General features: G+C 37.1%; 1 protein-coding gene and 1 long non-coding RNA gene across 3 annotated transcripts in view; one reads left to right on the plus strand and one right to left on the minus strand.

Moving 5' to 3' along the window:
* The window catches only part of LOC143746613 (uncharacterized), a 299,149-nt gene that overhangs the window by 127,152 nt on the left and 144,503 nt on the right, over nt 1-27,494 (plus strand). The gene's annotated exons all lie outside the window — the stretch shown is intronic.
* On the minus strand, nt 7,823-15,415 carry fosaa (v-fos FBJ murine osteosarcoma viral oncogene homolog Aa). Of its 2 annotated transcripts, none has more exons than XM_077238536.1 (4): nt 15,142-15,415; nt 14,404-14,613; nt 14,001-14,108; nt 7,823-9,039 (listed from the first exon to the last, which is right to left on the minus strand). In XM_077238536.1, the coding sequence occupies exons 1-4, from the start codon at nt 15,238-15,240 to the stop codon at nt 8,389-8,391; spliced, it is 1,068 nt and encodes a 355-aa protein (XP_077094651.1). In that variant the 5' UTR covers nt 15,241-15,415; the 3' UTR covers nt 7,823-8,388. The 2 variants fall into 2 exon arrangements, with proteins under 2 accessions (XP_077094651.1, XP_077094652.1); XM_077238537.1 differs by lacking the exon at nt 15,142-15,415 and adding an exon at nt 14,777-14,863 and having other exon boundaries at nt 8,014-9,039.

The following is a 27,494-nucleotide window of genomic DNA, read 5'->3' on the forward strand; positions in this document are numbered from 1 at the left end:
TCGTCACGAAAGTTTAAGCCTTACCAAATGAAATATTCAAGAGCAAGACACGAAGGGGTAATCAATGTTACACGCTGTGTGGGACGTTTTCTCTGTGCAAAATCAAAATGGTAAATCCAGAAATCCATATCTCAGACAGCGCGTGAATACTGAATTGATCTCTCTTTCTCGTCTTCTTGCACTTGAAAATGCCTGTATTGGCGACTGTTTTAAACTCATGCTCCTGGTAATCTTGAATCAGAATAAGTTCCTCTTGCAGCATCTCTTCTCTTCTTTGATGACAAGGGCCTGGCATCCTGTCACTCACATGAGATCAGCCAATAGCAAACCATCCAATAAATTCCCCACAGACACAATCAAGCCCCGCCCTCATCTGTTCTCATTCAAAACTTCATTTATTTGAAAATGTTGTATGACATGCAATTTTTCTAAATGTAAGTGTTTAGCACAAGTCCACATACACTGCCTTTCTTTTGATCGCATCTATTATGAAATCATTTGTCTCTTTGTACACTGGGTGTTTATTGCTGAACCTGAACTCTAACTATTAGTGAACATTCAAGACAGACTTTGCTGTAAAAACAACATTATATTTGAAAATATTAATTTCAATTGTAATCGTCCACATGAGCCATTGGTGCCTGGACCCATGGTTTGTAGCTATATTTGTTAGATAATACTATCATTCATATCAAATAAAAGTGCACTGAAATAAGATAATCCCACGGACTATAATAATAATAATATAATATATATAACTGAACATGTTGGTGTAAGGGTTACTGTAGTCTGAACACGGTCTGCTGGCTGAACATCTGATGCATACGGCAACACAAAATTGTAAACACTTAAGGATTTTCTAAGTCGTCATATGATGAATTGAATTCTACAGGATTTCCGGGAGACGTGTGTGTCGTGTTCTGTAACGGTCACAGATGCCGTGATGCCAAACCACCCCCTTATGGAAAAAGCAAGCTGTCGTGTTTACAACTGTGACAATGAGCCCTCTACGTTGGATTTTAATTAAATTAACGTTGGATTTTCAAAAGTATGTGAAGTATGTAAAGTTTGCAGCATAGACCCTTTAAAACGCGTCCAAGAGTTTTACACATACGTCTGTAATTGTAGGGACATCAACGTTACGTTTTCACGCGCCTAAACATTACGCGGAACATGACGAAGTGCAATTGGTTGCTTTACATGTCAGTCAGATGGATTCTGAGCAGTCCATGGCCAATGAAAGCTGCGATGGAGTCCAGATCTTCTGCCGTCAATCTGAAGGTCTGGTTACGCAAGACTAGGGGATTTAGCTTTAAAAAAACAACGTTATACTCCACATACAGCACGTTCTGAACCCTAAACACGTTTTGTCACAAAAGCTGTTAATGTCCTCTTTTATAGCATCAAGGGTTCACGTTTTACAGCAGAAACCGACAAGCATCTTTGTTGTTTGTTACAACACAACCCAATTAGTCAGTTTTAGCGAATCAGCGCACAGTATTCGGGTCAGGTGACAAGGCTGCTATAGTCACTTCAAAAAGACACATTAGCTGAGAGGAGTTTCGTCAAAGCTGACTAAAAGTGATCGAGGATGGATCATTTCATCAACTTGATGAATATCTTCTCCGGGGCGTAAAAGGAAAATAAAAGCTGAAACTTTTTCTGAAACCTTGCTAAAGAAGTTACAGTGGTGAGGGATAATTCTGTCATCTATTTTGTTTCACTCTGAAACATGAAATGTGGAGTTATCTGCTTTTGCTAAAAAAAAAAAAAACTCTTATCCAGCAAAGTATTGGGATTTTAAAATCAACTTGAGGTTTGAACATCTTCTCTTTCTTCCGCCGTTATGGTAAGTCAACCTTTCTGCCCTTTTTTAGAAGTGTTGAGAAAATGTTGTTTGCATTGTTACGGATCGGAAAGCCATTTGTTTAGTCCGGAACTGAAACACGTGAGGACGTGATAGTGGCGGCGCAGATGAAGAATGAAAAATCCTTGTTAATAGATTTGAAAGATATCCTTGTTTGCCAATCCGCAACGAGAAACGAAACCCAAATTGGAAAACATCTTCCAAATCATATTCGGATACTCGATGAAGAGCTGTAAATTTGAGCCTCAAGATTTAAAGTCAGCATGTTTTCTCGATTGTTGCATTGCCTTGTTGAAACAAACGAGCAACACTTGGTTAAAAATGAGCAAACAACAGAAAGAAAATTCTAAGTTTGTAAACAATCGGAAAACATGTGATTTTGTATAAAAAGGCAAGTCGATGCATTTGTTTATGAAAAGCAAATTTGGGAAAAAACAGGATTACATTATGATCACAGGTTAAAATTTAGATTTCAAGGCTATGCTAAATGCTATGACCATGCGTCAGATTCCAAGGCTAAGCTAAATGCTATTACCATGCGTCAGATTCCAAGGCTTCGCTAAATGCTATGACCATGCGTCAGATTCCAAGGCTAAGCTAAATGCTATGACCCAAAAAATGATTAACAGGATATGGGACTAAAAAGCTTAGTTTGTATTTTTGGATTTGTAATTGTACTTAACACATTGTGCTCATAGAACACACTGTATGGTTGTTTGTGCTACTATATGTGCACATAGGCTAGATAAGTTAATTCTTTGAAACACATGATTGCTTAACTGTAAGTGTTGGATGTAGCACTTAGGTTAAGGCTGTAGATGCCATGCATTCTAGGCCATGTATCTTGTGTATACTGTGTGAACGTGTCTATGAGAAATTTGTTTGCCTTCTTATACAGGAGCATAGGATTGCCATGTGGTTACAATGTGTTTTCACAGTGCATTTGAAATCTACAAAAGAGAAACGACAAGCTTTAGAGAATGCATACTTTACCTCTCCATTTTATGGGAGCTGTTTTCGCCTACATTTATAAAGGCTTACGTTTGAATTAATTCTGAATTGCTCTACAATTATTTTCCCAATTAGAAACGGATTCGTATGTTACCGCAATTTTTGATCAGATTGGTGACGACCAATATTCTACACAGGTTCAAGTGTACTTGGTTTGCAAAGACGAGTTATTTCCGTCTAGAAGAGCGAAATGCTGTTTGACCGACCTAGATTCGGATGCGTCTGCTTTGTCTATTTTGGTTTAGCGTTATTTCAGATAAGTGTGACGTGGGACACCACGGGCTTGGCCATTCCAAAGCAATTAAGTGAAGTTGGTCGACTAGCGTCTTTAATGGTGGCCAAAACCTCTACTGGTAAAGTTACTAAATTAAATTCAGACAGATGCAATTCCATGGGGGCTATGAAAGTGTCTTTGATTGTGTACGTGTCTATACGACAAATCTCAGGTATATAGCCAATTACCTCTGTTCTGTGATGAAACTGATCGGATTGTGATCGTGAGACCAACGTTAAAACAGAAAACGTGAGGACCTCTAAGCGACATAGTTTCCTAGTCTAAAAACGGGGAAAATATAAAATAGAGTAAATAGAATAATCAAACGTTAAAATGGCCATGTTGCCTTTATGTAGTCTTTAAAAAGACTAAATTAAACGAACAGGCATTTGAAATCTACATCAGAAACAGCGAATGTGCTTCTAATCAGCCCTGAGCCAAGAAACCTTTTCATATTCAAATGTATTGACATGAGAATGAGCAGAGATTTGACTTTAGAGACCAGAAACAATATAATTTTAGTTATATTCCTTTTAATATATTATAATTGTATTATAACTCAAATTATAATATACATTATATTGTAATCGCCAAGCAGGGCATTAATTGGAGAAGTGTGACATTAATCCTTACAGTTCGATTTTTATTGGCCTGCTACCCAGTTCCAAAGGGGGAGGGGATGTGCTTTTATTTTTTGCCTTTACAAAACCACAACCAGAAGTGTGGCACAGGTAATAGCAAACCAAATCATCCTTAACTGGGACGCACCAACTAGGTGGTATTCGAATTAGCGGTGAAGGTCTTTGCGTGTTACTGTCTTTTCTCGCGGCAAAGTATTTTTGGTTAAATGCAATACATTTTCTCATAAGTATTAACTCGTTATTTCATCTGACTCCATAAATGAAAAGGCTTTAATGATATCTGTGCATCAATAAATGTGAGCGAATGTTTTACTATTCTTTAAAACTCTTGAATGAAAATAATGTCAAAGTCAATTAGAATAATCAAATGTCACAATTTAATATGTCAGGTAAATGTATCATTATAATTTCATAATCAATTGAAGGATAATCAATGCAAAACATCAAATGCTCTAGAACAAAGAGGAAAAAGTTTACCCGACAAGAAATGCGTGAGGCTGAGAGTCTCGCAACTCACAGCCTCACGGGCCGATATCAAATATAGAAAAGGCCCAGAGCTCTCGCTGCGTTTCATAATATACCCAGACCTCATTTCAAATCTAAACATCATCCACAGTGGAATTTACCTGTAAGTCACCATTTGCTAGCAGTGGAAAATTAGCATTCAGTCCAATGGTCAGAAGGTGTTACCTCAAAGACACACCCTCCAGTGTGGAAGATATTTCTAAACTTCCTAAGAACTTTATTACCTTTCGATTTACTTCTTTGGGAATGAGACATTTGTACCAGTCGCACCGAGACATTTCAAATAATACCAAACATGTATAAACCTTGATGATAATCATTCACATTAAACCATTTCGATTCTTGTGTGAGTTTGGGAGATCTCTGCCAGGATGAAGAATGGGGGAGAGAAATGTAGATTAGGATGAGGGAGGTGAGACCTTCGTCTCAATAGTGCATGAGGGGGAGTTCAAATGTTAATTTCCTTTGTTTTCTCAGAGAGTGGCCCTCTCTTAAAGTCCTTCCAGTTTTTCCAGTCTTACACACAGACATTCAATGAACTTTAATTTTGTAAGTTATTATTAATTAATAAAAACAACCCAACTGCAGTTTGTGTTACATGTTATATCCTGTGTTTCCCCCTGCTTAGTGTTTTTGGTTCAGTCCTGTGCCCCAGATTTCCCGCTCCTCGTTAGTGTTCAGTTCATTCACCTGTGTTGAGTTAATTTGCCCCAGCTGTGCCTTGTTTCCCTAATCTGTTCTCTGTGTATTTAAACCCTGTGTTCTACCTCACTCCTTGTCTGTTCTCGTTTATGTATAGCGTGGTTTTTGTGACTCCTGAGTTTTTGTTCATTAAATTCCTGTTTCCAGTTATTCCTCATCTCCTCGTGCTTCCAACCACCACGTAACCTTTACAGAAGAAAGGTCCACCACCTACACCATGGATTTACCAGCAGTCCAGCTATTATGTATTGACCATCAACAGCAGTCCCTTGAGACCCACACTAGGCTATTTTTAGATCTTGCCTACCTTACCAACTTCCCGGATGGAGCGCTGAGTAACTTTTTTTACAGAGGCCTCAACGCTGTTACTAAGGCACGCCTGCCTGGTGTTGGTCCTCGGGGGAGATTCGCCGAGTACGTTGAGTGGGTGCTGGTGAACTGCGGCTCGCCATTCACCATCGGCCTCGCAGAGGATGTCATCACCACCAGTCCCACTTCTATACAGCCTGATTGGCCCGCCAAGGCCGCCCGTCCAGAGTCTCATCCCACCGAGACCGAGTTCCTTCACGTCTTCTCTACCGAGCCTGAGAATCTTCGCGTCACGCCAGCCATTGGGTCTGCCACCGGATCGGTCTATGGGTGTTCAGGGCTGATGTCCAGCTTGACAGATCCCCCGCTAAGGTCCACACGATCTGCAAAGACCACCGTTCCTCCTGAGTCTCGTCCCGCCGAGACCGTCCTGCCAGAGTCTCGTCCCGCCGAGACCGTCCTACCAGAGTCTCGTCCCGCCGAGACCGTCCTGCCAGAGTCTCGTCCCGCCGAGACCGTCCTACCAGAGTCTCGTCCCGCTAAGACCGTCCTGCCAGAGTCTCGTCCCGCCGAGACCGTACTGCCTGAGTCTCGTCCCGCCGAGACCGTCCTGCCTGGGTCTCGTTCCACCGAGACCATCCTCCCTGAGTATCTTCCTGCCGAGCCTATGCTCCACGTCAGCCCTGCCGAGCCTGCACTTCTCGTCAGTCAGGCCGAGCCTGCACTTCTCGTCAGTCCAGTCGAGCCTGCACTTCACGTCAGTCCAGCCGAGCCTGCACTTCACATCATCTCCACAGCGGACACCTGAAGAGTCATATCCACCATGGCCGCCCGAAGGGTCATCTCCGCCTTGGTCACTTAAACAGCCAGCTCCGCCCTGGTCACTTGCACAGTATGCTTCACCCTGGCAGCCTGCACCGCCCTGGCCGCCTGCACAGCCTGCACCGCCCTGGAGGAGTCCTACTCCAGATAGTCCATGCCCTCGTCAGCCTCCAGGGCGCCCACCCCTATTGATGTTATGTGGTGCGAGGGGAGGCCTCTGTTACATGTAATGCCCTGCATAGTGTTTTTGGTTCAGTCCTGTGTCCCAGTTTTCCCGCTCATCGTTAGCATTCAGTTCATTCACCTGTGTTGAGTTAATTTGCCCCAGCTGTGCCTTGTTTCCCTAATCTGTTCTCTGTGTAATTAAACCCTGTGTTCTCCCTCACTCCTTGTCCGTTCTCGTTTATGTATAGTGTGGTTTTTGTGACTCCTGAGTTTTTGTTCATTAAATTCCTGTTCCCAGTTATTCCTCGTGCTTCCTACCACCACGTAACCGTAACAGTTTGATTGATATTACTTGAAATATGCACAATAAAAAACACGATTTATGAAAATTTATAAAATCTGTTTTTGCAAATGAACTCTTCACATGTCAAATATTAAACTGTACTTTCTATCAGCAATTTATTAAGAAACACAGGACACAAGAACACCAGTGCATGATTGTAAATTGTGAATATTTATTCAGCAATCAATGCTCTTTCTGTTCTTTTCATTTGACAAAGAAGTCAAATTTAAAATGTAGAAAAATAAATTATCATAAAATACATCTCCATCGATATACTGTAGCACTGGATGTTTTCATGGAAAACTCTAAACATTTAAGAACAATGTGAAAACACAGTCGAATGATGACACTGAGGTATGTGATAACTCTGATGACTGTATATTAAAGCACAACACGAGTCGTTAATCTATTGCCATAGAAAACAAACACAAAACTGCAGTCAATTCAACAGAACTTAGCACCAGATCAAACAAATATGGAACTGATACATATATACTATATATGTTATATATATATATATATATATATATATATATATATATATGATATCTTGTGCATGCTTTTCAAACCAGAACATATCTGCTAAAACACTTCATATCTGTTCGAATAAGATAATTTTCCATGCTCTTGTATTTGGGCTACATCAAATGTATCTGGAAGAAAGTGATATCCCGACCCTCACATTTTACATGGAACAGCTGGCTTCAATGGAAGCGTGTTTCCGCAACAGAATTTAAAAAAAGTAATTGCGATTTTTTAATCTCACAATTGTGACTTTTTTTCTCATTATTGTGATTTTACATCTCGAGAAACAAACTCACAGTTGTGAGTACTAACATCTAAATTTGCAAGATATAAACTCACAATTCTGACTTTTATAACTCACAATTGACTTTATTTCTCAGAATTGTGAGATATAAAGTCAAAATCGCAAGATATAAACCCACCATTGCAAGTTATAAAGTCAGAATTTTAAGGTGACTTTTCTTCTCAGAATTGATAAATTAACAGAATTCTGACTTTACACTCGCAATTCTGATTTTATAACTCGCAACTGACTTTAATTCTTGGTATTGTGAGATATAAATTTGCAATTGTGTGTTATATAAAGTCAGAATCGCAAGATATAAACCCACTTAATAACTTAAGTTATAAAGTCAGAATTTTAAGGTAATTTTTTCTTTTTCAGAACAGTGAGTTTATATTTACGCAAATTCAGACTTTATGACTCCCAATTGTGGGTTTGTAACTTGAAATTGTGACTTTACTGTATTTCTAATAATTGTGGCTATTTCTCAGAATTGCGAGTTTGTATCTCGCAATTTGGACAATAAAACTCGCAATTTGAAAGCATTGCAAGATGTAAACCCGCAATTGTGAGTAAAAAAGTGTCCGAATTGTGGACTACTTTTACACTGTTGCCGCCCAGTTTTTGTAGACCTGTTGAAGCCAATTTTACCGGGGAAACCCCTCTGGAACATGATTGGGCGCTTGTTTTGGCCATGATTGGACCAGATTTGATTTGCAATTGGGCAGGTTTTGTTGTGCAGACCCTGCAACCCTGATTGTGGGATAAAAACTCGCAATTACCTTTTTATTTTTTTATTCCGTGGCAGAAACAAACTTCCATAGGCTTCACACCAACATCACACATCTGGACATCATAACACTGCGATATCCAATAGATATTAAGAACAATATCGTGACATTACATCATCTACACTTGCATTTATAAGGCAAGAAGGGTTGGAGAATTGAGAATATCGACGCCAGATTCTGCTTTGGTCACGCCACCTTTGCAACCATCCAGTCCCTCGGCCAGGGAGTCCAGCTCGGGGCAGGCGAAGGTGAATACAGACAGATAGTTGCTGCAAGAAGGTGTGGAAGTGCTCACCACAGGGGTGCTCAAAGGTTCAAGATCATTGGCCACAGACTTGTATAAGGTTTCCCAGTCTGTGATGCCCAGCGAGCCGGTCAGGTCAATGTCCGGGACGGAGCGAGCCGAGACCCGGTCCTCGTCGACGGAGGAGAGGAACTCATCCCTGATGTCCAGAGAGGGTTCAAGGTCACACAAACTGACCTCGGCACTGGAGCACAACAAGATGTTGGAGTTCCCAGAAATAACGGTGGACGGCACTGTTGGGATCTCCAAGTCCTGCAGGGAGGAGGCGTCTTGCGGACTATCCTCTGGGAGTTTGCTGGCCGTTTCAGCAGTTGGAAGTGGCTGAGGAGACTCTGGAAACAGGCAGTCCAGCTCTTCAGGCAGTTGGCAAAGAGGTTTATGAGTGGCGAGAACGTATTCAAGCCTCTCCTTTTCCTTCAGGAGGTTCTCGATTTCAGTCTGGAGGGCCACTTTGTTCTCTTCTAGCTTGTCTGTTTCCTGGAGAGAAAAAAAACTGGGTTATTCCACAAACAGACAGATTTAAAGGAACTGTTCAACCAAAAATAATTAACTTGCCCTCATGTCGTTCCAAACCTTTATGGCTCAAAAAACACTTAAACACTTAAATTTAGTGGTGCAACGGATCATCATTGATCCGTGATCCGTTCGGATCAATATCTTAGGTTCGGCACACAAGTGATCCGCGGATTGATTTATGAAAAAAAAAAAAAGTTGTGCGCATGCGGCATGTTCAGTCCACACACAGCGTGGTCATGGCGAGCGGAGGAATAGAGGAGTTTGAACGCCCCGCGTCATTTAAATCCCCTGTATGGGAGCATTTTGGCTTCCCTGTCAAATATAATGATGAAGGAAAGAGGTTAGTGGATAAAACCGTGTGTAGGCACTGTGGCAGCATGGCCACGCATTTCAAGCGACATCGCCCCGATGTTTCACTGACAGGAGTGAAAACATTCGCGCAGCACTACCAGGCTCTCGCTCGTCCCTCTCTCTCTCGCGTGCGCGCTCTCTCTCCCTCATATGAGGCGCAGTCTAGGGCTTAAAAAATCAAACTTCATTCACGCACACATAAAACACTTGCATACACATATACTAAGTAGTCAAACATACATGTATGGGTGATTCTTCAATTAGGGGAACTTTTATGTCCCCAGGTTATACATTCATGTTAAAAATAATATATTATAAAATAAATAGTTTAGTTATTTTAAATCATATTTATTGCACCACCAAAAAATGTTATACACTAAAATCAGTATGATTTCCATTTTTAAAAATGTTTTCATCACTAATATTTGGCTACTCAGGCCTTGTCCCCAACCCAGACTTTAAAACTTATCTGCTCTGAAAATGTGATAAAATGTTATAATTTCATTAAAAAATCACAATATATGTTTAAACAGTAACTTAAAAAGGCACTTGATGCATAATCCGGGTTCATATCTGTGCAATTTGTGAATATTTTTAACAATTTAGTATTGTCCACAACAATACTGTCATTACCGCAACAGTCTATGATTACAACAAGAATTTTTTTGAGGGGAAGACTTGTTTATGCCGTAACCATGGAAATGAAGACTAGCAGAGGAGCACATGTCAGCCATGAAAGAACAGTGAAATTTGATGTCTGAAAAAGTAAGTAATTTAATCATGAATTCCTTCTGATCATGGAGTAGACTTATTCAGCGTCATTACCATAAATGCTGTAGCAGCAATATTTTGATAAATATTTATATATATTCGCATGATTTATGTGTATTTAAAGTTATTTTTGTATTAGCTGTTGAGTAATGTTAGCAAAAGCATGACCTAGCATCTTTTTTCCTGAAAAAAATAAAAAATGTCATTACCGCAACACGTCATTACCAACACACAACTTGTTGTGATGGTAATGACAAGTGATGGTGGTAATGACATGTTCTGTGTCACTATCTATATTATAATATGTGTTTATAAATTAAGTTAAAGAAGCATAATAGTGTGATTTATAGAAATTGTTCTCCCACTGATAAGAGATCTGTCAAGAGGGCAGTCCTTGGAGAAATATAGTTCTGGATATTCATGTTAGGTCCACTAGTTTGCTCTCTCCCTCAACTTTTTTACTACCTCTTTTTCTGTTAGTGGGCCCCAAATTAAAATGCAGGAAAAGTGCAAAGTCTTTATTTTATAACAAGGACAATTCTTTATGAAATTAAATTAGCTTATTTTCAGCTTATTTTAATGAGTACATTTTCAGGACACTTTGCTCATTGAGTGACTACACTACGCCTGTCATTTAAACTAGGGCCCAGTTTCTCTCCACATCCCATCAATCTCCCTTTATCATCTCTATAATGTTCAAATGTTCAAATACATGTTTGAAAGCAAACACATTTCATTATGCATTGTTAGTTTTAACCCAATGCAACTTTTATGAGTTTTTAACCCAAAATAATATTTCACCTCTCAGTCATAGTTATGAAATGTTTATGAAGGATATTTTTATGCTGTTTTATCCTATTGTTACAATTGATTCTCTAGAAAATATTGTATGGTTTCTTCATGATTGAAATAAACATGTTCAAGTTGATGGTTGTGTCATATTTATATACTGTATATCTCCTCACATCTGTCCATTTCTTTCAACAACACTCACCAGAAGTCATCATTTAAGCCTTTAAATTTGCTTTATGTATCAGTCCACTTTTCATTTATGTCATTACCAAAACACTATGTCATTACCAGAACAGTATGTCATTACCGCCACATTGCTTAATTTACAGCAAAAATACCTTTAAAACTGTTTTATGCTCAATCTTGAGGTGCTACATGAAAAGCCTAATGAAATACTCATCCACCTATTCAAAGAAAAAACATCTAAAATTAATTTTCCAGAAATTAAACAAAAGTGTGCTTTGATGAACACAGAAAAACACATTTTGATGGTAAGAACAAGACAATATATGTAATTCGCTGAATGGAAACATTTTGTTTTTTATACGTATTGTTGAAGGTTAACAATGTTTGCAAGTTAAATTAGTTTAAATGATCTCCTTGATACATTCTTTGCATTATGAAACTTTTTGATGTTGTGATGGGAATGACGTTTTGCAGTGCCAGTTGGCAAATAGATATAAAATACTCAAATTATATTTAAGCTCAGTCGTGGCCATTATCATATCTTTACATCAAAGCATGTAAACATTGTCTTGACATAATTCTAACAAAATTCAACCAAATTTCATTCATCAAAATGTAAGATGGCAAAATAGCCCCCAATTGAAGAATCACCCGTATACTGCTGAATGTTCAAACAAATGCATATGAATTGCACAAAGACGCACCTAAAGTCGCTCTCGCACATAACGTTACACGCAAACTCTACACACACGAGATGCGCGCACAAACAAACTCTCCACGCGCATACTCATATGAGACGCAAGCACACACACAAAGTCCACGCACCTACTCATATGAGACGCGCGCGCGCACACACAAACTCCACGCACCTACTCATATGAGACGCGAGCACACACACACACACACAAACTCGCGCACAAACTCAATGAGACGCGAGTACACACAAACTCCGCGCACACACTCATATGAGATGCATGCTCACACAGTAGCCTACATGATGCATATGATTCTCAGTGTGAACACATTGGTAAGTGCATTTTTTGTTAACAGAGAATGAGAGTCCATTGCTTTTGTTTTTGGTTGTTTTGTTCATTTATTTAAAATGTTTTCAGTGTTAAGTAGTCTTTAGAAATAAAAGTTTATTGATCTTTGAAAAGGTGTACCTGCATTATTATGCCATTATCATTATTTTAGATGAAAATGGTCTCAGAACGACAATATTATCGTTTATCATCAATATTATAGTTCTTGGACAATTTATCGTCCAGCAAAATGTGTTATCGTGACAGGCCTAGCAATCATTTGTGTTTATAGGTGCAGACATGAGGCCTTTTTTTTTGCTGATCCGAAAAATGATCCGATCCGTGACTCTGATCCGAGAAACGATCCGAACCCTGAGTTTTTTGATCCGTTGCACCCCTACTTAAATTCTTTCATCAATTATTAACCATCATGTCATTCCAAACCTGTACGACTTTCGTTCATCTTTGGAACACAAATGAAGATATTAATGAAATCTGAGAGATTGAAAGTCTGTTCACCCAAAACTCTGATGCTTCAAAACTTTCATAAAGAGATAGTAAAATAAATCATCATGAATCAAGCAGTTTAATCCAAGTGTTCAGAAGAGACACAATCACTTTATATGATGAACAGATTTAATTTTGGGTTTCAGGTATAAACACTGATCAGCGAACATAAACAGAAGCTCGACCATACAGACACACAAAAACAAACCTCATTGATTTTTGCAAAAGCTTAGACGTGATGTGCGAGAATGAACTCCATTGGTTCTTATGTTTGAGCTTCCGTGACCCAATTTGAATTGTAAAAGTAAGTTGAAAATTAAAAAAATATATAAAAATTATGATGGATTTGGAACATGTGTGAGTAATTCATGATTTTTTTGGGGGGCGGGACTATTAGCATTTAAGGGGTGTGTTCACATTAACGAATTGTCAGGACATTTCACATGTCTGGCTTTCTCAGAAGCTGAAATCGTCATAGCTGGGTAAACGTCTATAGTGGTGAATGGGAGACGACAGCAAATGTAATTTTTGCGTTCCCATTTGCCCCAATAGCAAATGAAAAAAGTGTCCATCGTCAATAGTGTGGCGATGTATGAAGCACTGCTCGAACAGAACAGAAGTTACTTTCAAACCAAACAGCTTTCAGTTGATCAACCTTACTAAATTAGATTGACCAACTCGAACCCTGATGCAAAGCCTGCATGGGGAAATGTTTTGGCCACATGTGTAAATCTTGACCATGTGAATGCCTATTGAAATAACTGGAAGAGGCAATCTCTGAACAATGGTAAATAGGACCTGTTCTTTAATGTTCAGGCAAGGTTCCCGCAAAGTTATATACAAACGTTCTTCCAGTAACATTAATAGAATGTTCATTCAAATTTATCAGAGTCTTTAATTATGTTCTCAAAACGTAAAGGCACTAAAACATTATTTATAAACAGCCTAGTATGGAGGGTTTATTATCTGTCATTAGCGAGATGTAAACTGTTCCAGAACATTCCAAAGTAGGCTAACGTTTCCAGAATGTTTGCAAAATTATAAAATGTTTCCTTAACGTTCGAATAACCGGGAAAAACGGGGGAGGGAATTTAAGTTTCGAACGTTCAGAGAACATTCAGAATAGCAACATTAGGTCTACAACGTAACATTTTGTTAGCTGGGATGGCGCAAAACAGCCTCGTATCATGGGTTCATTTTTTCAATAGTAAGTGAGTAAACAGAGACAGAAGAGTGTTTTTTAATGAACTGTAGCTGTTAAAGCTACAGTTGTGATGTCTGTAGCCTACTCACTGCCTGCAGGTTGTCGGTGAGTTCTCTCCGTCTATTGCGACACTTCGCTGCAGCCATTTTATTCCTCTCTCTCCTGATCCTCTTCTTCTCCTCTTCCTCCGGAGAGAGCTAGTCAAAGCAAGATGAATTGCACTTGTCATCTCGAAGAATCAGTGCGCGCCTCGCTAAAATGCTTGAGTTCTACCGCCAATTATTCACGCAATGGCAAAAGCGTCTTTCTCTGCAATGCGTCTAAAAATAGTCTATTGTTGCAGACTCGCTGTGACCTGAATATGAATTGGGTGCTGCTGGTCTAGGCAACATGCCAGAGCTAGAGCTGCATCCCCATCAATCCCATGCAGGTACATGCTTCGCAGTCACAGATCACCACGCGTGCCAGACATGCAGTGAAACGCAGAAATACCTGCTCGCTCTTGCTCTTTCTGCCAGCGCATTTCCCCTTGTTCCCAGCAATCTTGCTCTTTGTCGGCTCGTTGCTTTCGGCTCTTCCCAGAGACGGAGACCCAGACGTGATGACCGTGGGCTGGACCATCCACTGCAGGTCTGGCGTGCTGGAGATCGCGGTGACCGTCGGAACGAACAAGCCCGGAGACTCAGCATCCACGCACGAGCCCTGCGATGATGCGACGGAAATATATCTTATAGCTACATAAACACAACACTTATTTATACCAGGTCTCTTATTAATGCATGACTTTTTCTTAAAGTTTACACTTATGACTCTTTCTTTAAATACACTCGAGCATCTAAAAATAGCCCCCTGATCAATATTTAACTTTTGCATTGTCTCTGACGTCAATGCTTACGCAGAGCTGCTGTGGGCTCTCCTCGCTGGATTTATTTTTTTCAATGAACAGCTGCATTTTTACAATGTTTACCATGTTTTACTGCATTGCTCGACACAACATCACATTCAACATCTGATAAACAGATGAAGCACCAACATTGCAATAGTGTGCTATAGCCTATAAAATATATGTACATATTTAATAACACTTCAGAATCATAGCCTAAATGTTTGAAGAAGAAACAATATAGTCTCCAAGAATGCATTTGTATTATGTATTAGATATTAAAACACATGCATCGATCATGGCGTGTATGTTATTATGATGTATGGATGAAAGTGAAAGCATCATACCTGTGTGCTGCTGCTGCTGTCCATCGGTCTGTGCGTGCGCGAGTCCTCGGCAGAAGAGGACGAGGAATCCGGATCAGAATTAGCTTTGCTCAGGAACATTTCTCCAGCAAAAACAGACACAACTATTGACTGGATTCCAGCTCTTCTGGTCCGGATCACTCGCTTCGTGATGTTAAAGTCGCTCTCTCCAGGTTTATAAACCTGGTCAGTAACACTCAGCTCTGCGAGCTCTTATTTATAGTCCGCCTGAATTTTATGAATGAAACGGGACGTACCATTCCGCGTTTGGGGAGCTGCTCCAAACGACATGCAAAGAAAATATTGTTTTCTGTGAGAGTTTTATATGAATTGTTATTCTTAATCCATATCCAACTAAAGAGCCGATTGGAACAAATGTTACTGTAGTGAAGCTGCGGGCGCTGAATCGATGGCGAACCCCCTGAGAGGACGAAACGTGGTGAGTGCCACATATTCATTCAAAAAATTCTGATGGACCCTGATATGCATAAATGCATGCATTAAGTCCTTTTGAATAATGCATGACTTATTTTAAAACGCAATCATTTAATGCAAACTGATGCTCATTTTCGACACCTCAGTATTTGATCTGTGTTCTTTTGTCATGTAGCCTAATTCAGCTACACAAACTATTGAGTGATGTAACAATGAGGGAGTGAAAGAAAGGTAAAAAAGACATTGGACCAACTTTCTAGTCGAAATTATTTTATTGATAATTACATGTTTTGCAATCACATATAATCAAGTGTATTTTAATGTGCGTCTCTATCCCCGCCAGTCTCAGCATCTGCACCTGTTCACGCGTCACGCAGTGACGTAACACTGTCAAACAGGAAAATGGCCATATAAGGATAACTACGTGTTGGGATTCCAGTGCTGAGCAATGTGAGGATGTGTCTGACTCTGGGCTGAAGCTGCTGATTTGTGTTTTGTGCAGTGCATTTGTGCTTTTCTCTGCAAAAAGTGAAAAAGTGTTTAGACACCTGTCAGTAATACAAATAAGCATATTGCACAGATATCAAAACATAACTAAGCTGAAAAGGTTCTATAGCCGGTCTCTGATGGCATTATGTCAGCAGACATTTTCTTCACTGTACGGCATAATGTAATGATCATGTAGACAGAATGTGAGTTGACAGCATTAAATAAAGTTTGTGTCATTAAAGTTATTTATGTGATTTGTGTAGAACTGAAATAGCCCAACTGTATAATCCCTATAATGCGAATTGTTGGACAAATCACACCTGCAGAGTGCATACAAATGTGCACCTCCAAAGAGAACCTGCCACTACCTTTAAAATGTAAAATATGAATTAATTGATTGTTTGTCCTGAAATGACTCCTGTAAGTGGCTTCCTCCCACGACCTCCGAATATGAATATGTAATTTAGTGAACTTTGTTGTCTGAAATGATACAGTATACATCAGGGTTGTGCAAAATTCAGAATTGAAGAACTGACTTCAGTTCAATTTTTGATGAGTGTGATTTTAATTGGCCACCCAAGTTGAATACACTGTAAAACTGTGATGTAATAAACGACCAAATTATAACAGTAATATACACTGTAAAATCCAATTAGTACACCTTGAAAAAAGCATGCAAACCGACTCAAAAAACTGAGTAAAGTGAAATAGGAATAATATGTAGAACTAACAAGTGCATGTCTAGTAGTGTACACTTACAAGAGAGTTCCAGTAACTTAAAATAATTTGTATACTATACTTGATCTTTTACTTTAGATGTACTCATTTATGCTAGTTGTGTTAACTCTGATGTAAAATCCAATTAGTACACCTTACTTGAAAAAAGCATGCAAACCGATTGCACTCTAAAAAATGAGTAAAGCTAAATAGGAAAAATATGTAGTACTAACAAGTGCATGTCTAGTAGTGTACACTTACACGTGTACACATCTATTATAAATCATTGAGAATAGTTTCACAATTTAACAAAGATAACATTTACAACTGGACAAATAAATGTAAGGCAATGATACAGTTCAAAGGTAAATGTATTGTATTGTTTTCTTAAAAACTGACACAGGGGTGGTCCACACAAGTTTGCATTGGGGTATCCAATTTATGTAAATCACTTTAGGTTTAAAAAAAAAAAGGAAACAATTTATAATAAGGTTCTTTAGTTAACATTAGTTAGTGTATTAACTAACATGAACTAACAATGAGCAACAGATTTGCTATTGTATTAATTAATCTTTGTTAATGTTAGTTAATAAAAATACAGCTGTTCATTGTTTGTTCATGTTAGTTCACAGTGCATTAACTAATGTTAACCAATACAAACTTTGATTTTAATAATGTTTCAGTAAATGTTTAAATTAATATTAACTAAGATTAATAAATGCTGTAGAAGTATTGTTAATTCTTAGTTCATGTTAACCAATTAACCTTAGTGTTAAGTGTTTCCCAAAAACCTTTCACAGTACAACAATATAAAAAAATTATATAAAATCTGAATAAAAATATATAAATTTGAGACCATACCCTAACTCTAACACATCCTCAACAAACAGCTTTAACAATTCAATAAATAACAATTACTCACTTTAATCAATAACACTTCGGAGACCAAACTTGGTATATAAAAGTGCAAAAAAAGTGGCTACATTCATTAGCCTAAACAGTGAAAAAGCAATGTCTCTGACACACATGTATATTAGAAATGAATACGCTGACAGCATCTTAAAGGGTTATTCACCCAAAAATGAAATTTCTGTCAGTAATTACTCACCCTTATGCCGTTCCAAACCCGTAAGATCTTCGTTTATCTTCGCAACACAAATGAAGATCTTTTTGATGAAATATGAGAGCTGTCTGTCCCTCCAAAGACTACCGTCATCGCGACTTTTAAGGCCCAGAAAGGTAGTAAAGACACCGTTAAAATAGTCAATGCGACTACAGTAGTTCAACCTTAATGTTATGAAGCGACGAGAATAGTATTTGTGTTTAAAAACCCCGCCAAATAACGACATTATTCAACAATCTCTTCTCTTCAACGTCATTCTCCTACACTGTTGATGTAGTGTAAACAGCGCAGCACTTCTGGGTTCTACATCAGAACGTAGGCTTATTATTGGCCGAAGCTGGTCATGTGTGATGCTGGCCAATAGGGAGGAGGAGCGATGACAGTAGAGATCGAGAGAGGCCAGGCCTGGATTTTATGTTGTGTTTTGTGTGGCCAGCAGTTGTCCTCGAGGGGTAGCTGGCTTATACTTTCGTTTTGCATTTGTTTTATTTTATGTTATTAACCTTGTTGAATGTTCGCCGGTTCCCGCCTCCTCCTTCCCATAAAAACTGAACCTCGTTACATCGCTATTTTTTTTTTTTTTTGCACATAAAAAGTATTCTCGTCGCTTAATAGATAAGCAAAACCATAATCAACTCAGAATAATAATAAAAAAAATGAAGGCTGCAGTAAACTCACCCCTGTATTAATTTGCTGCATAAGATCATCAAATTTCTCTCCAATGCTTCTTGAAGACTTGTGACAAAACGTGGTGTGTAGCGATCCACAGCACAATAAAAGTTACTCGGCAGTCTGCAGATCTGTGGTGACTATCCTGTCAAACTCTGCAAACACCTACAACACAGGCACACAAAAAAGGCATGGGACAGTGTGGACATTTTTCAATGCATGGTCAGGCCTACAGGCCAATTCTAAAGCCAAACCTAAACAGAATGTGGTTTCTCATGGTGGAAAAAGGGATATGAATAAGTTCTTACTGGTCTCTCTGTAAAAAGAGCTGGCCACTGCTCCATCTGCATCCACAATCTCACATCTTTGCATTGAGAAGGTCTGGTCCATCTTTGATGCAATCAGAGGTTCCACTAGGGTAACATTACTTAACATTACTAAGTTTCTCATCTTGTTAAAATATGGCTAATTTTATCAGCAGTGATAAAGCAGTTGAGTTTGAGTAAAGAAAATCATTTTTACAGTGCTTGCATTACATTCTTAATGTACTCAATTTTAAAATAAAAGTATAATGCTATTGTGAATTCCTAAATACTGTCAAAAATCATCAAAAACCTCATCTATGCAGAAACTGCAACTGTAAATGTGCGCCATTTCACAAGATTTGTAACCTTAATAATTTATAAACCAATGCCAACAGAGGAGAATGCATCAGTGAAAATGCATCAGTTTTACATTTGGGAACAACAAATAGCTTTTCAGGCATTCCAGGAACTGTTATGCCTAACCATATTCTTCAAGCTCCGAATATCACAATTACTTGGTACACTTTAAGGAGATTAGTAAAGATTAGCGACAGACAAATTGGAATATTATTGTTCCAAAAACGTAGCGAAGCTCCAGATAAAAATGTAGACAGTCGGTCAACGTCTTTCCACATTCTTCAAAATTGGCGCTGATATACACACAGAATCTATCGCGCATGCTCTCACAAGTGCCGCTTCTTCTTCTTTGTTTTTTTCTGCACATTAGGCACGCTTTAATGCACTGCTGCCTTTCACTGGTTTAGTAGCGTCATTGCATCCTTTGTTTCTACTTGCTTGTTTCAAGTAAGCGTCACCCAAATTATTGAGTAACTTGTTATTTTCACCCTGCAATTGACTGTAACTCAACAAAACCTAGTAAGAAGTATGTATTTTATATAACTGAGTAAAGTTAACTAATATATGTGAGTCAGGAACGCTATTGGATTTTACAGTGTACCGTTTTCCATTAAAACAGTAATATAACATAGAAAACAGTGAATACTGGGTAACATTTGTTGTTTTTGATAAAGTAGCCTACTGCAATATAACTGACTGAAGATAAAAGGAATTAAATCTCTCAAGATCTCCACAGAGGATGATTAAACTCCACAAACAGCATCATCAGCTTCACTTATTATTACTTTGACTTTATTTCTGTCAGATATCTAAAGAAGTTCTCAATGAGAATAATCATTGTTGGTTTAGATAAATAATGGATTTGTTTGAAGTTGCTTTTGTTGGGCTCTTGACCCTTTACTTTTCAACATCACTTTGCCTTAAGCTGTATTTGTGTTTATAAAGAAAAGAAAAACCAAGAGAAAATACAGTAAGGTGATGTTGGTCATGTGTTGACAGGGATATAATCAACATAAAGTGGCCAGATTCACTGATCTCTCATCCTGAATCTAGTTTAAATGATGTGTTAAATTTATATTTTTAATAGACGTATGTTTTTTACCATGTGAGAATCAGTAAAATTGAGGTAATCAGTTTTGAAGGTTTCTAAAACCATATTGTGCACAACATATTTTGAACTACTCTAACATTCAGACATCAAGAACCAGCATATGAATCTCAACTATGGTGACATTAAAAGTTTCATGTCACAATGCATGATGGGTACCAGCACAGGACAAAACTCACCCATGACTCCCAGCATGCATTGCAGCATGATTAATTTTATCACCATTGTTATGATTGACTGACACCTTATTTCAAATCTTTTTGTGTAAAGTGTGTTTGAAAATTCTTCATAATTGATTGTGGCGGTATCAAATTTGTGGTACTGTAAAGTTAAAGTGCATTAACAACATTGCATTCTCAATAAAAGATTAGAAAATAGATGAGATGATTAAATCAATAAGTAGTCCACATAAATTTTTTCTTGGCTTTATTGTTTTTGCCATTGTCTTAAACATGTTAGAGCAAAATAACACAGAAATCAAAGATTAGCTGCCCATCCAACTAAAACAAACACTGATCACCATAATGGTAACCAGGCATTTTTAAAAAGCAGCAACATCTAAATCTTTATTATTTCTTACTAAGAGCTTCTGTAGATTTATGACAGAAATAAAGTCAATCTGAGGCTGTCGTTTCTGTCGTTACCAATGGAGTTCAATGCAACTTGCGACCATAGTTTGCTAACAACGCGTTTGGGAAACGCACCCCTGGTTGGTAATGAGTAAATAAATAGTAATGAGTGAAATTGGTAATGCTGATTGTGGAGTTTTTGAATCCTCTGCTGAGATCTTTAGAGATTGAATTTATTATTTTATAGTCAGTTGTTGTTCTTGTTGTTTCTCTTTCCTTCAGCGATACTGCTTGTTAGCTGCAGGTGTTCACTAAAGTTTAATAATTGCTTAATTAATCACTTAATTATCTCATTAACAGTAACACTGATTACTGTTAATGTCACTATACTGTAAATTAAGTTTAAAGCAAGCAATAAACTGTAAATTAGGTTTACAGCAAGCAAAGAAAAACAGTAATATATTGGCAAACCTCCTGCTAGTAGTTTGCTGTAATATTACCGTGAAGTCACATTGCACTTAATAGAAAAAAAATTATGTGAAGTCAATGGCTGATCAGGAAAGTAAATGTTGAACTGAAGTGTTGAAATTAATTTTATGTGTTTTTTCACTGTAAAACATTGCAGTGTAAATTTACAGTAATTGACTGGCAGCAGCTTAACCTGCAAAGTATTATTGATTTTACAGTTTTTTACTGTAAAAAGTCACTGTTAAAAATTGCTTTAAAAATACAGCCAATTTCCAACAGTAAAATACTGTTATTTCAATAAACAGTTTAATCCTGTAAATTTACAGTCTATGTTCCATAAATTAATTCCTTGGGTAAATTTACAGCATTTATGTGTAAACCCGTTTGTTCCTGTAAAAAACAGTCCTGGACTGTAATATAGCACGTGGGGTGGGGCATTTTCAGCGCGTCTATTTTCTAACAGAAAGCAGTCAAAGAGCAAAATAGTTTCACAACACCCTACTAGGCTGTCTTAAAGAAGGACACTGTTCAAGGTAAGTTAATTTCTTTGCTGTTATTCTATAATGTTACTCCAAACCTGTAAAATCGCCTTTTTCACGACGTATTTTTGACTGTTCTAAGTTACTGAGCGCGAACCGGGTTTTGCAGACCAAGCGTGCCACACAAGCCCTGAAAAGTGAAGCCAAAACGTCTTGATCGCCCCCCGGTGACCGGTCCTAGTATAGGTCATAAACCCCGCCTCCCCATGTTATTCAACGGAACCAACTAAACAATTAAATTACACTTCACATATCTTTTTTCCAAAGATAGTTTCTGTCATTTACTGTAGTTTTTATCACACTGATGTAATTTCAAGTGTTTGTTTTAAAAAATAAGTTTGTTTTAGTTATTTATTTGATGCTATAAAAACGGCGCTGTGGCGTACATGATTGACAGTTTCTCTGAGCAAAGTAGTCACTGAAGCAACAACAGACTTTTTTTTTCGATTCTTTGGAGGACTGAGGAGATTGGAGCTTTAAATTTAGTACCTACATCTCAATAGTTAATTATTTCACACCGACATAATGTGTTGTTCTGCAGCAGAGGCGTGTGCTTGCGGTTGATTCGGCGAGAGTGAGGGCGGGACGTTGATTTCGCGGCTTTACTTCCTGCTCACTACTGCGCATGTCTGGTCCCGAAATCGCAACTGCGCAGACTCAAGTCCCAAGATCTCAGGGCCATATCGGGACAATGGCGGCTTCACTTCTCGCCAATGGAAGAGAGTGAAGGGGCGTCGTCCATCTTTGTTTACAGTCTATGTTGCAGACACGTACAGCTCTCAATGGTTGAGGCATTTCGCCTGCTAATGAATGCTCTCCGAGCTCCGATTGCTGCGAATTATTTGCTTGGTTGAAGTTAAGTTACCATTAGAATTCAGTTTGGCTTTCTTTTGTAGTAACCCTTAACTTGATTTACATGAATTTGTGATTCAGTAACAGATGCATTAATGTTATTCGCATAATGGAGAATGGAGAATAATTACAAAACTACTAGAAATATCCAGATCCATTATAGTAATTAAAATATAGTGGTATTTGTGTTTTTGTGAGATTCACATGTACATAGTATTAAAAAGTCAAAGAGGTTATTTTTGAAAGACGAGGCAGAGACGGGTAGCCTACACTTTTCGGCGCGAAACGCGTTTTTGCAGACAGACGGTTCTCAACAGCTGAAAGATTTCAGTATTCAATGTTCTCCGTGCTTTGACGTTGAATATATTTGCTTGGTTAAAGATTTCGAAATAATTATTTTCTTCTTTTTTTCCTAGTAATCATTCACTTGATGTAAATGTTTTACTGAGACAGTACACAGCCCTTATCTTTGGTGACTTTCACGCCATGTATACTTGCAAACTTTGTGCACTTGTAAGCATGCAATACCATTTGTGCATTTGTTATCCGCGAAATAACACTGAAGCAGCAAGGATGACCGTCACTTCCATGAGCTTCACAATTCAAATACGTCACGTCACCATGTCCCTGGTGAACACTCTAATGACAGTAGATAGGAAGTAATGATTTATAGTTCATTTACTATTTAAATTTTTTTGTTTTTCTTACACAAAAATAAAATGAGTTAAAAATATTAATGTTTTTATTACACACATCTATCGTTTGGCTTCAGAAGACATTTATTCATCCACTGGGGTCTTGTGAATTATGTCACGATCGTTGTGTAGTTGTTTTTTAAGTGTCAAAAGAATTAGTTAAACAAGATTAGTTAAGTACATTAACATGATCATTTTATGTCTCTTTTAAAACTATTCGTAGAGTAGCTATCTGATCACTAGTTTTTGCCATGTGCTTTATTTTATCACTAAGATTTTCTTGATTTTCTTTCCTCCCCGACCTGGATTTCCTCTCAGACCAGATGTGTCAGAAGCTGATGCGGGACGTGTTGGCTGTTTTTTGTCTCTTCCTATGTTTTTTCACCCATTGGTTCTCTTGATTATGTCCTCTCAGATCCGGACTTCCTCTCAGGCCAGATCTTTTTTAAAAGCAGGTTTGGGATGTTTTGGCAGTTTTTTGCCTCTATCAAGGTTTTCTCATCCATTGGTTCTCAATGTTTTCCTCTCAGACCCAGACTTCGTCTCTGGCCTGGGTGCTGATGTGACATGTTGGCTGTTTTTAGTTTTTTGTTTGTTAGTTTTTTTGACTCTTCGTAAGGTTTCTGTTTTTGCCTACTCGTTCCTCTCATTGAATTTTAAAAAAGTATTTTCTGTGACTTTTTTCCTTAAATACTGTTAATGTATTGTTAACCCCTTGAGCCGCAGGGATCCCTGGTGATCCAAAAATTTTACATTCAAAAAAATTGTGCATTGTTTTTGAGCTGCTTTATCTCTCTATTAGTAATTGCTAGAGCAATTCTGAGTTTTTCACAGTAAACTGTCAAGTGTTAGCTTTTAAATGATACCTTGGTTTTGTGTATAGTCAGAAGGACTCCTTAGCAACAACCATTTTATTATGGGTATGTCATTTTGCACTCGATTGCCAAAAAGGGGGGCGACTGGTAAACCTGTTTACCTGTTTTAAATAAATGGCAAACAATGTACTGTACCATAATCTATTTTTTCTTTATTTTTTCCATTGAGTAAATAGTCTGTTTGGAATGTCTATAATATGCATGATGCTACATACAGGGATGTTAATAGATATCAGACAATAGAGTAAATAGAAAACAGTATTTATATTCTTAACTTTTTTATACTGTAGAATTATAGCTAGAACCGTTGCTGCCAGTACTTTGTGAAATCACAGTGGTAAAATTAAAAACTGTAGAATTACGGTAAATGGCTGGAACCACAGCACTTTACTGTGAAATTACAGCATTGTTGAAACCGTAAAATTGCGGTAAAGGGCTGGAACCACAGCTGCCAGTACTTTACTGTGAAATTACAGCATTGTTGAAACTATAAAATTGCGGTAAAGGGCTAGAACCACAGCTGCCAGTAGTTTACTGTAAATATACAGGTGAATTTTTGTAATTTATCTGTAAAATGCTAACAGCACATTTGCACTGAATTGAAACTCAAGTTAGTTTTCATTCATTTCAGTTCATTTGCAGCAACTGACTGCCACAAAATGGCCAATTGCCATTTAAGTTTATAAACTAATATAGTATGCTAATAATGTGAGCATATTAAAAGTGTGAACTTATTTCATGTCAATTTTCTAAGAAAAAGTGACCCAAATAAAATTAAAAAAATTAAAAAACATCAATTTAACTTATCAAACAAACAGCTTATCATAGCATCAGCAACTCCACAGTTACTGCTTTTAAAGAAAGCGACATGCCGCATAACGTCCATGTTTTTTGGTCTTCTTTTGGACTGAAGCACAGGCTCTACTCTCCAGCACAACATTAAACACAAACAGATCACCCCATCATCATGTGTGCACTACATGTTTTATTTGTTTTTTGTGTGTGCTGATTTTATAAAAATTATTGTAAAAAAAAAAAAAATACTTAACAGGGTGGGCAAAATAATAATAGGGTGGAATAAAAAATAGATGGATGGATGATTTTCCATCTCTCACATACCAGTTACCTTATTACTTTATTTTGAACTGGAATTAAATGGGAAACAATATGTAAAACACTGCCAAAGAACTTTAAATGCAATACTTCAACTTTAAACATAAATTACTTTCTCGATCACCTCAGTGTCTTCAGGTTTAACAGGGTGGATATTCTGAGCTAAAATCACCCACTGTGCCCGGTCTACATAGAAGATTCATCTAATAAAGAACTGCAAGGTCTTTAAAACTGTAATTTAAACTAGAAAAAAAAGTTTGATGAGACAAACTTTAAGTTGGCTTGAGAAAGCCGGACCAGACAGTTTGAATAAGTTTAAAGTAGTTTGAAGTTTGATAGATGGATTAGTTAGAAAGAAAGAATAGTTAGAAAGAAAGAAAATGATTGGTTAGAAAGGAAAGATTAGGTAGAAAGATAGATAAATAATAGATAGATAGAAAGATTAGTTTCAATGAAAGAGATTAGTAAGAAAGAAAGAAAGATTAGTTAGAAAGAAAGAAAGATAGATTAGAAATTAAGATTAGTTAGAAAGATAGATAGAAAGAAAGAAAGATTAGTTAGAAAGAAAGATTTGTTAGAAAGATAGATAGAAAGAAAGATTAGTTAGAAAGAAAGATAGATAGAAAGAAAGATTAGTTAGAAAGAAAGATAGATAGAAAGAAAGATTAGTTAGAAAGACAGAAAGATCGATTTGAAAGAAAGATCAGTAAGAAAGAAAAAAAGAAAGAAAGATAGAGTAGTTAAGAAAGAAAGATAGATTAGAAAGAAAGAAAGATTAGTTAGAAAGAAAGAAAGATTTGTTAGAAAGAAAGAAAGATAGATTAGTTAGAAAGAAAGAAAGATTAGTTAGAAAGAAAGAAAGATTAGTTAGAAAGAAAGATAGATAAGTTAGAAAGAGAGAAAGAGAAAGAAAGATAGATAGATTAGTTAGAAAGATAGATAGATTAGTTATAAAGAAAGATAGATAGATTAGTTAGAAAGAAAGATAGATTAGTTAGAAAGAAAGATTAGTTAGAAAGAAAGAAAGAAAGAGAGATTAGTTAGAAAGAAAGAAAGATAGATTAGTTGGAAAGAAAGAAAGAAAGAAAGAAAGAAAGATTAGTTAGAAAGAAAGATGGATTTGTTAGAAAGAAAGATGGATTAGTTAGAAAGAAAGAAAAATAGATTAGTTAGAAAGAAAGATAGATTAGTTAGAAAGAAAGAAAGATTAGTTAGAAAGAAAGAAAGATTAGTTAGAAAGAAAGAAAGATTAGTTAGAAACAAAGAAAGATAGATAGATTAGTTAGAAAGAAAGAAAGATTAGTTAGAAAGAAATATGGATTTGTTAGAAAGAAAGAAAGAGAAAGAAAGATAGCTTAGTTAGAAAGAAAGATTAGTTAGAAAGAAAGGAAGATAGATAAGTTAGAAAGAAAGAAAGAAAGAAAGAGAAAGAAAGATAGATTAGTTAGAAAGATAGATAGATTAAGTAGAAAGAAAGAAAGAAAGAAAGAAAGAAAGAAAGATTAGTTAGAAAGAAAGAGATTAGTAAGAAAGATAGATTAGTTAGAAAGAAAGATAGATTAGTTAGAAAGAAAGACAGTTTGAATAAGTTTAAAGTATTTTGAAGTTTGATAGATGGATTAGTTAGAAAGAAAGAATAGTTAGAAAGAAAGAAAATGATTGGTTAGAAAGGAAAGATTAGGTAGAAAGATAGATAAATAATAGATAGATAGAAAGATAAGTTTCAATGGAAGAGATTAGTAAGAAAGAAAGAAAGATTAGTTAGAAAGAAAGAAAGATAGATTAGAAATTAAGATTAGTTAGAAAGATAGATAGAAAGAAAGAAAGATTAGTTAGAAAGAAAGATTTGTTAGAAAGATAGATAGAAAGAAAGATTAGTTAGAAAGAAAGATAGATAGAAAGAAAGATTAGTTAGAAAGAAAGATAGATAGAAAGAAAGATTAGTTAGAAAGACAGAAAGATCGATTTGAAAGAAAGATAGGTAAGAAAGAAAAAAAGAAAGAAAGATAGAGTAGTTAAGA

The sequence above is a fragment of the Siphateles boraxobius genome, unplaced genomic scaffold, assembly GCF_051911475.1.
Source record: "Siphateles boraxobius isolate OS27281-9 unplaced genomic scaffold, OSU_SipBor_1 22, whole genome shotgun sequence".
Taxonomy (NCBI): Eukaryota; Metazoa; Chordata; class Actinopteri; order Cypriniformes; family Leuciscidae; genus Siphateles; species Siphateles boraxobius.

Bases quoted from the DNA above. Each gene is read 5' to 3' on its own strand.
- fosaa (XM_077238536.1), bottom strand. From the start codon at position 15,240: ATGTTCCTGAGCAAAGCTAATTCTGATCCGGATTCCTCGTCCTCTTCT. The intron at 14,109-14,403 runs GTATTTCTGCGT...TGCTTTGACTAG, and splicing joins GAAAGAGCAAGAGCGAGCAG to CTCTCTCCGGAGGAAGAGGA. The intron at 9,040-14,000 runs GTGAGTAGGCTA...TTTTCTCTCCAG, and splicing joins TCACCGACAACCTGCAGGCA to GAAACAGACAAGCTAGAAGA.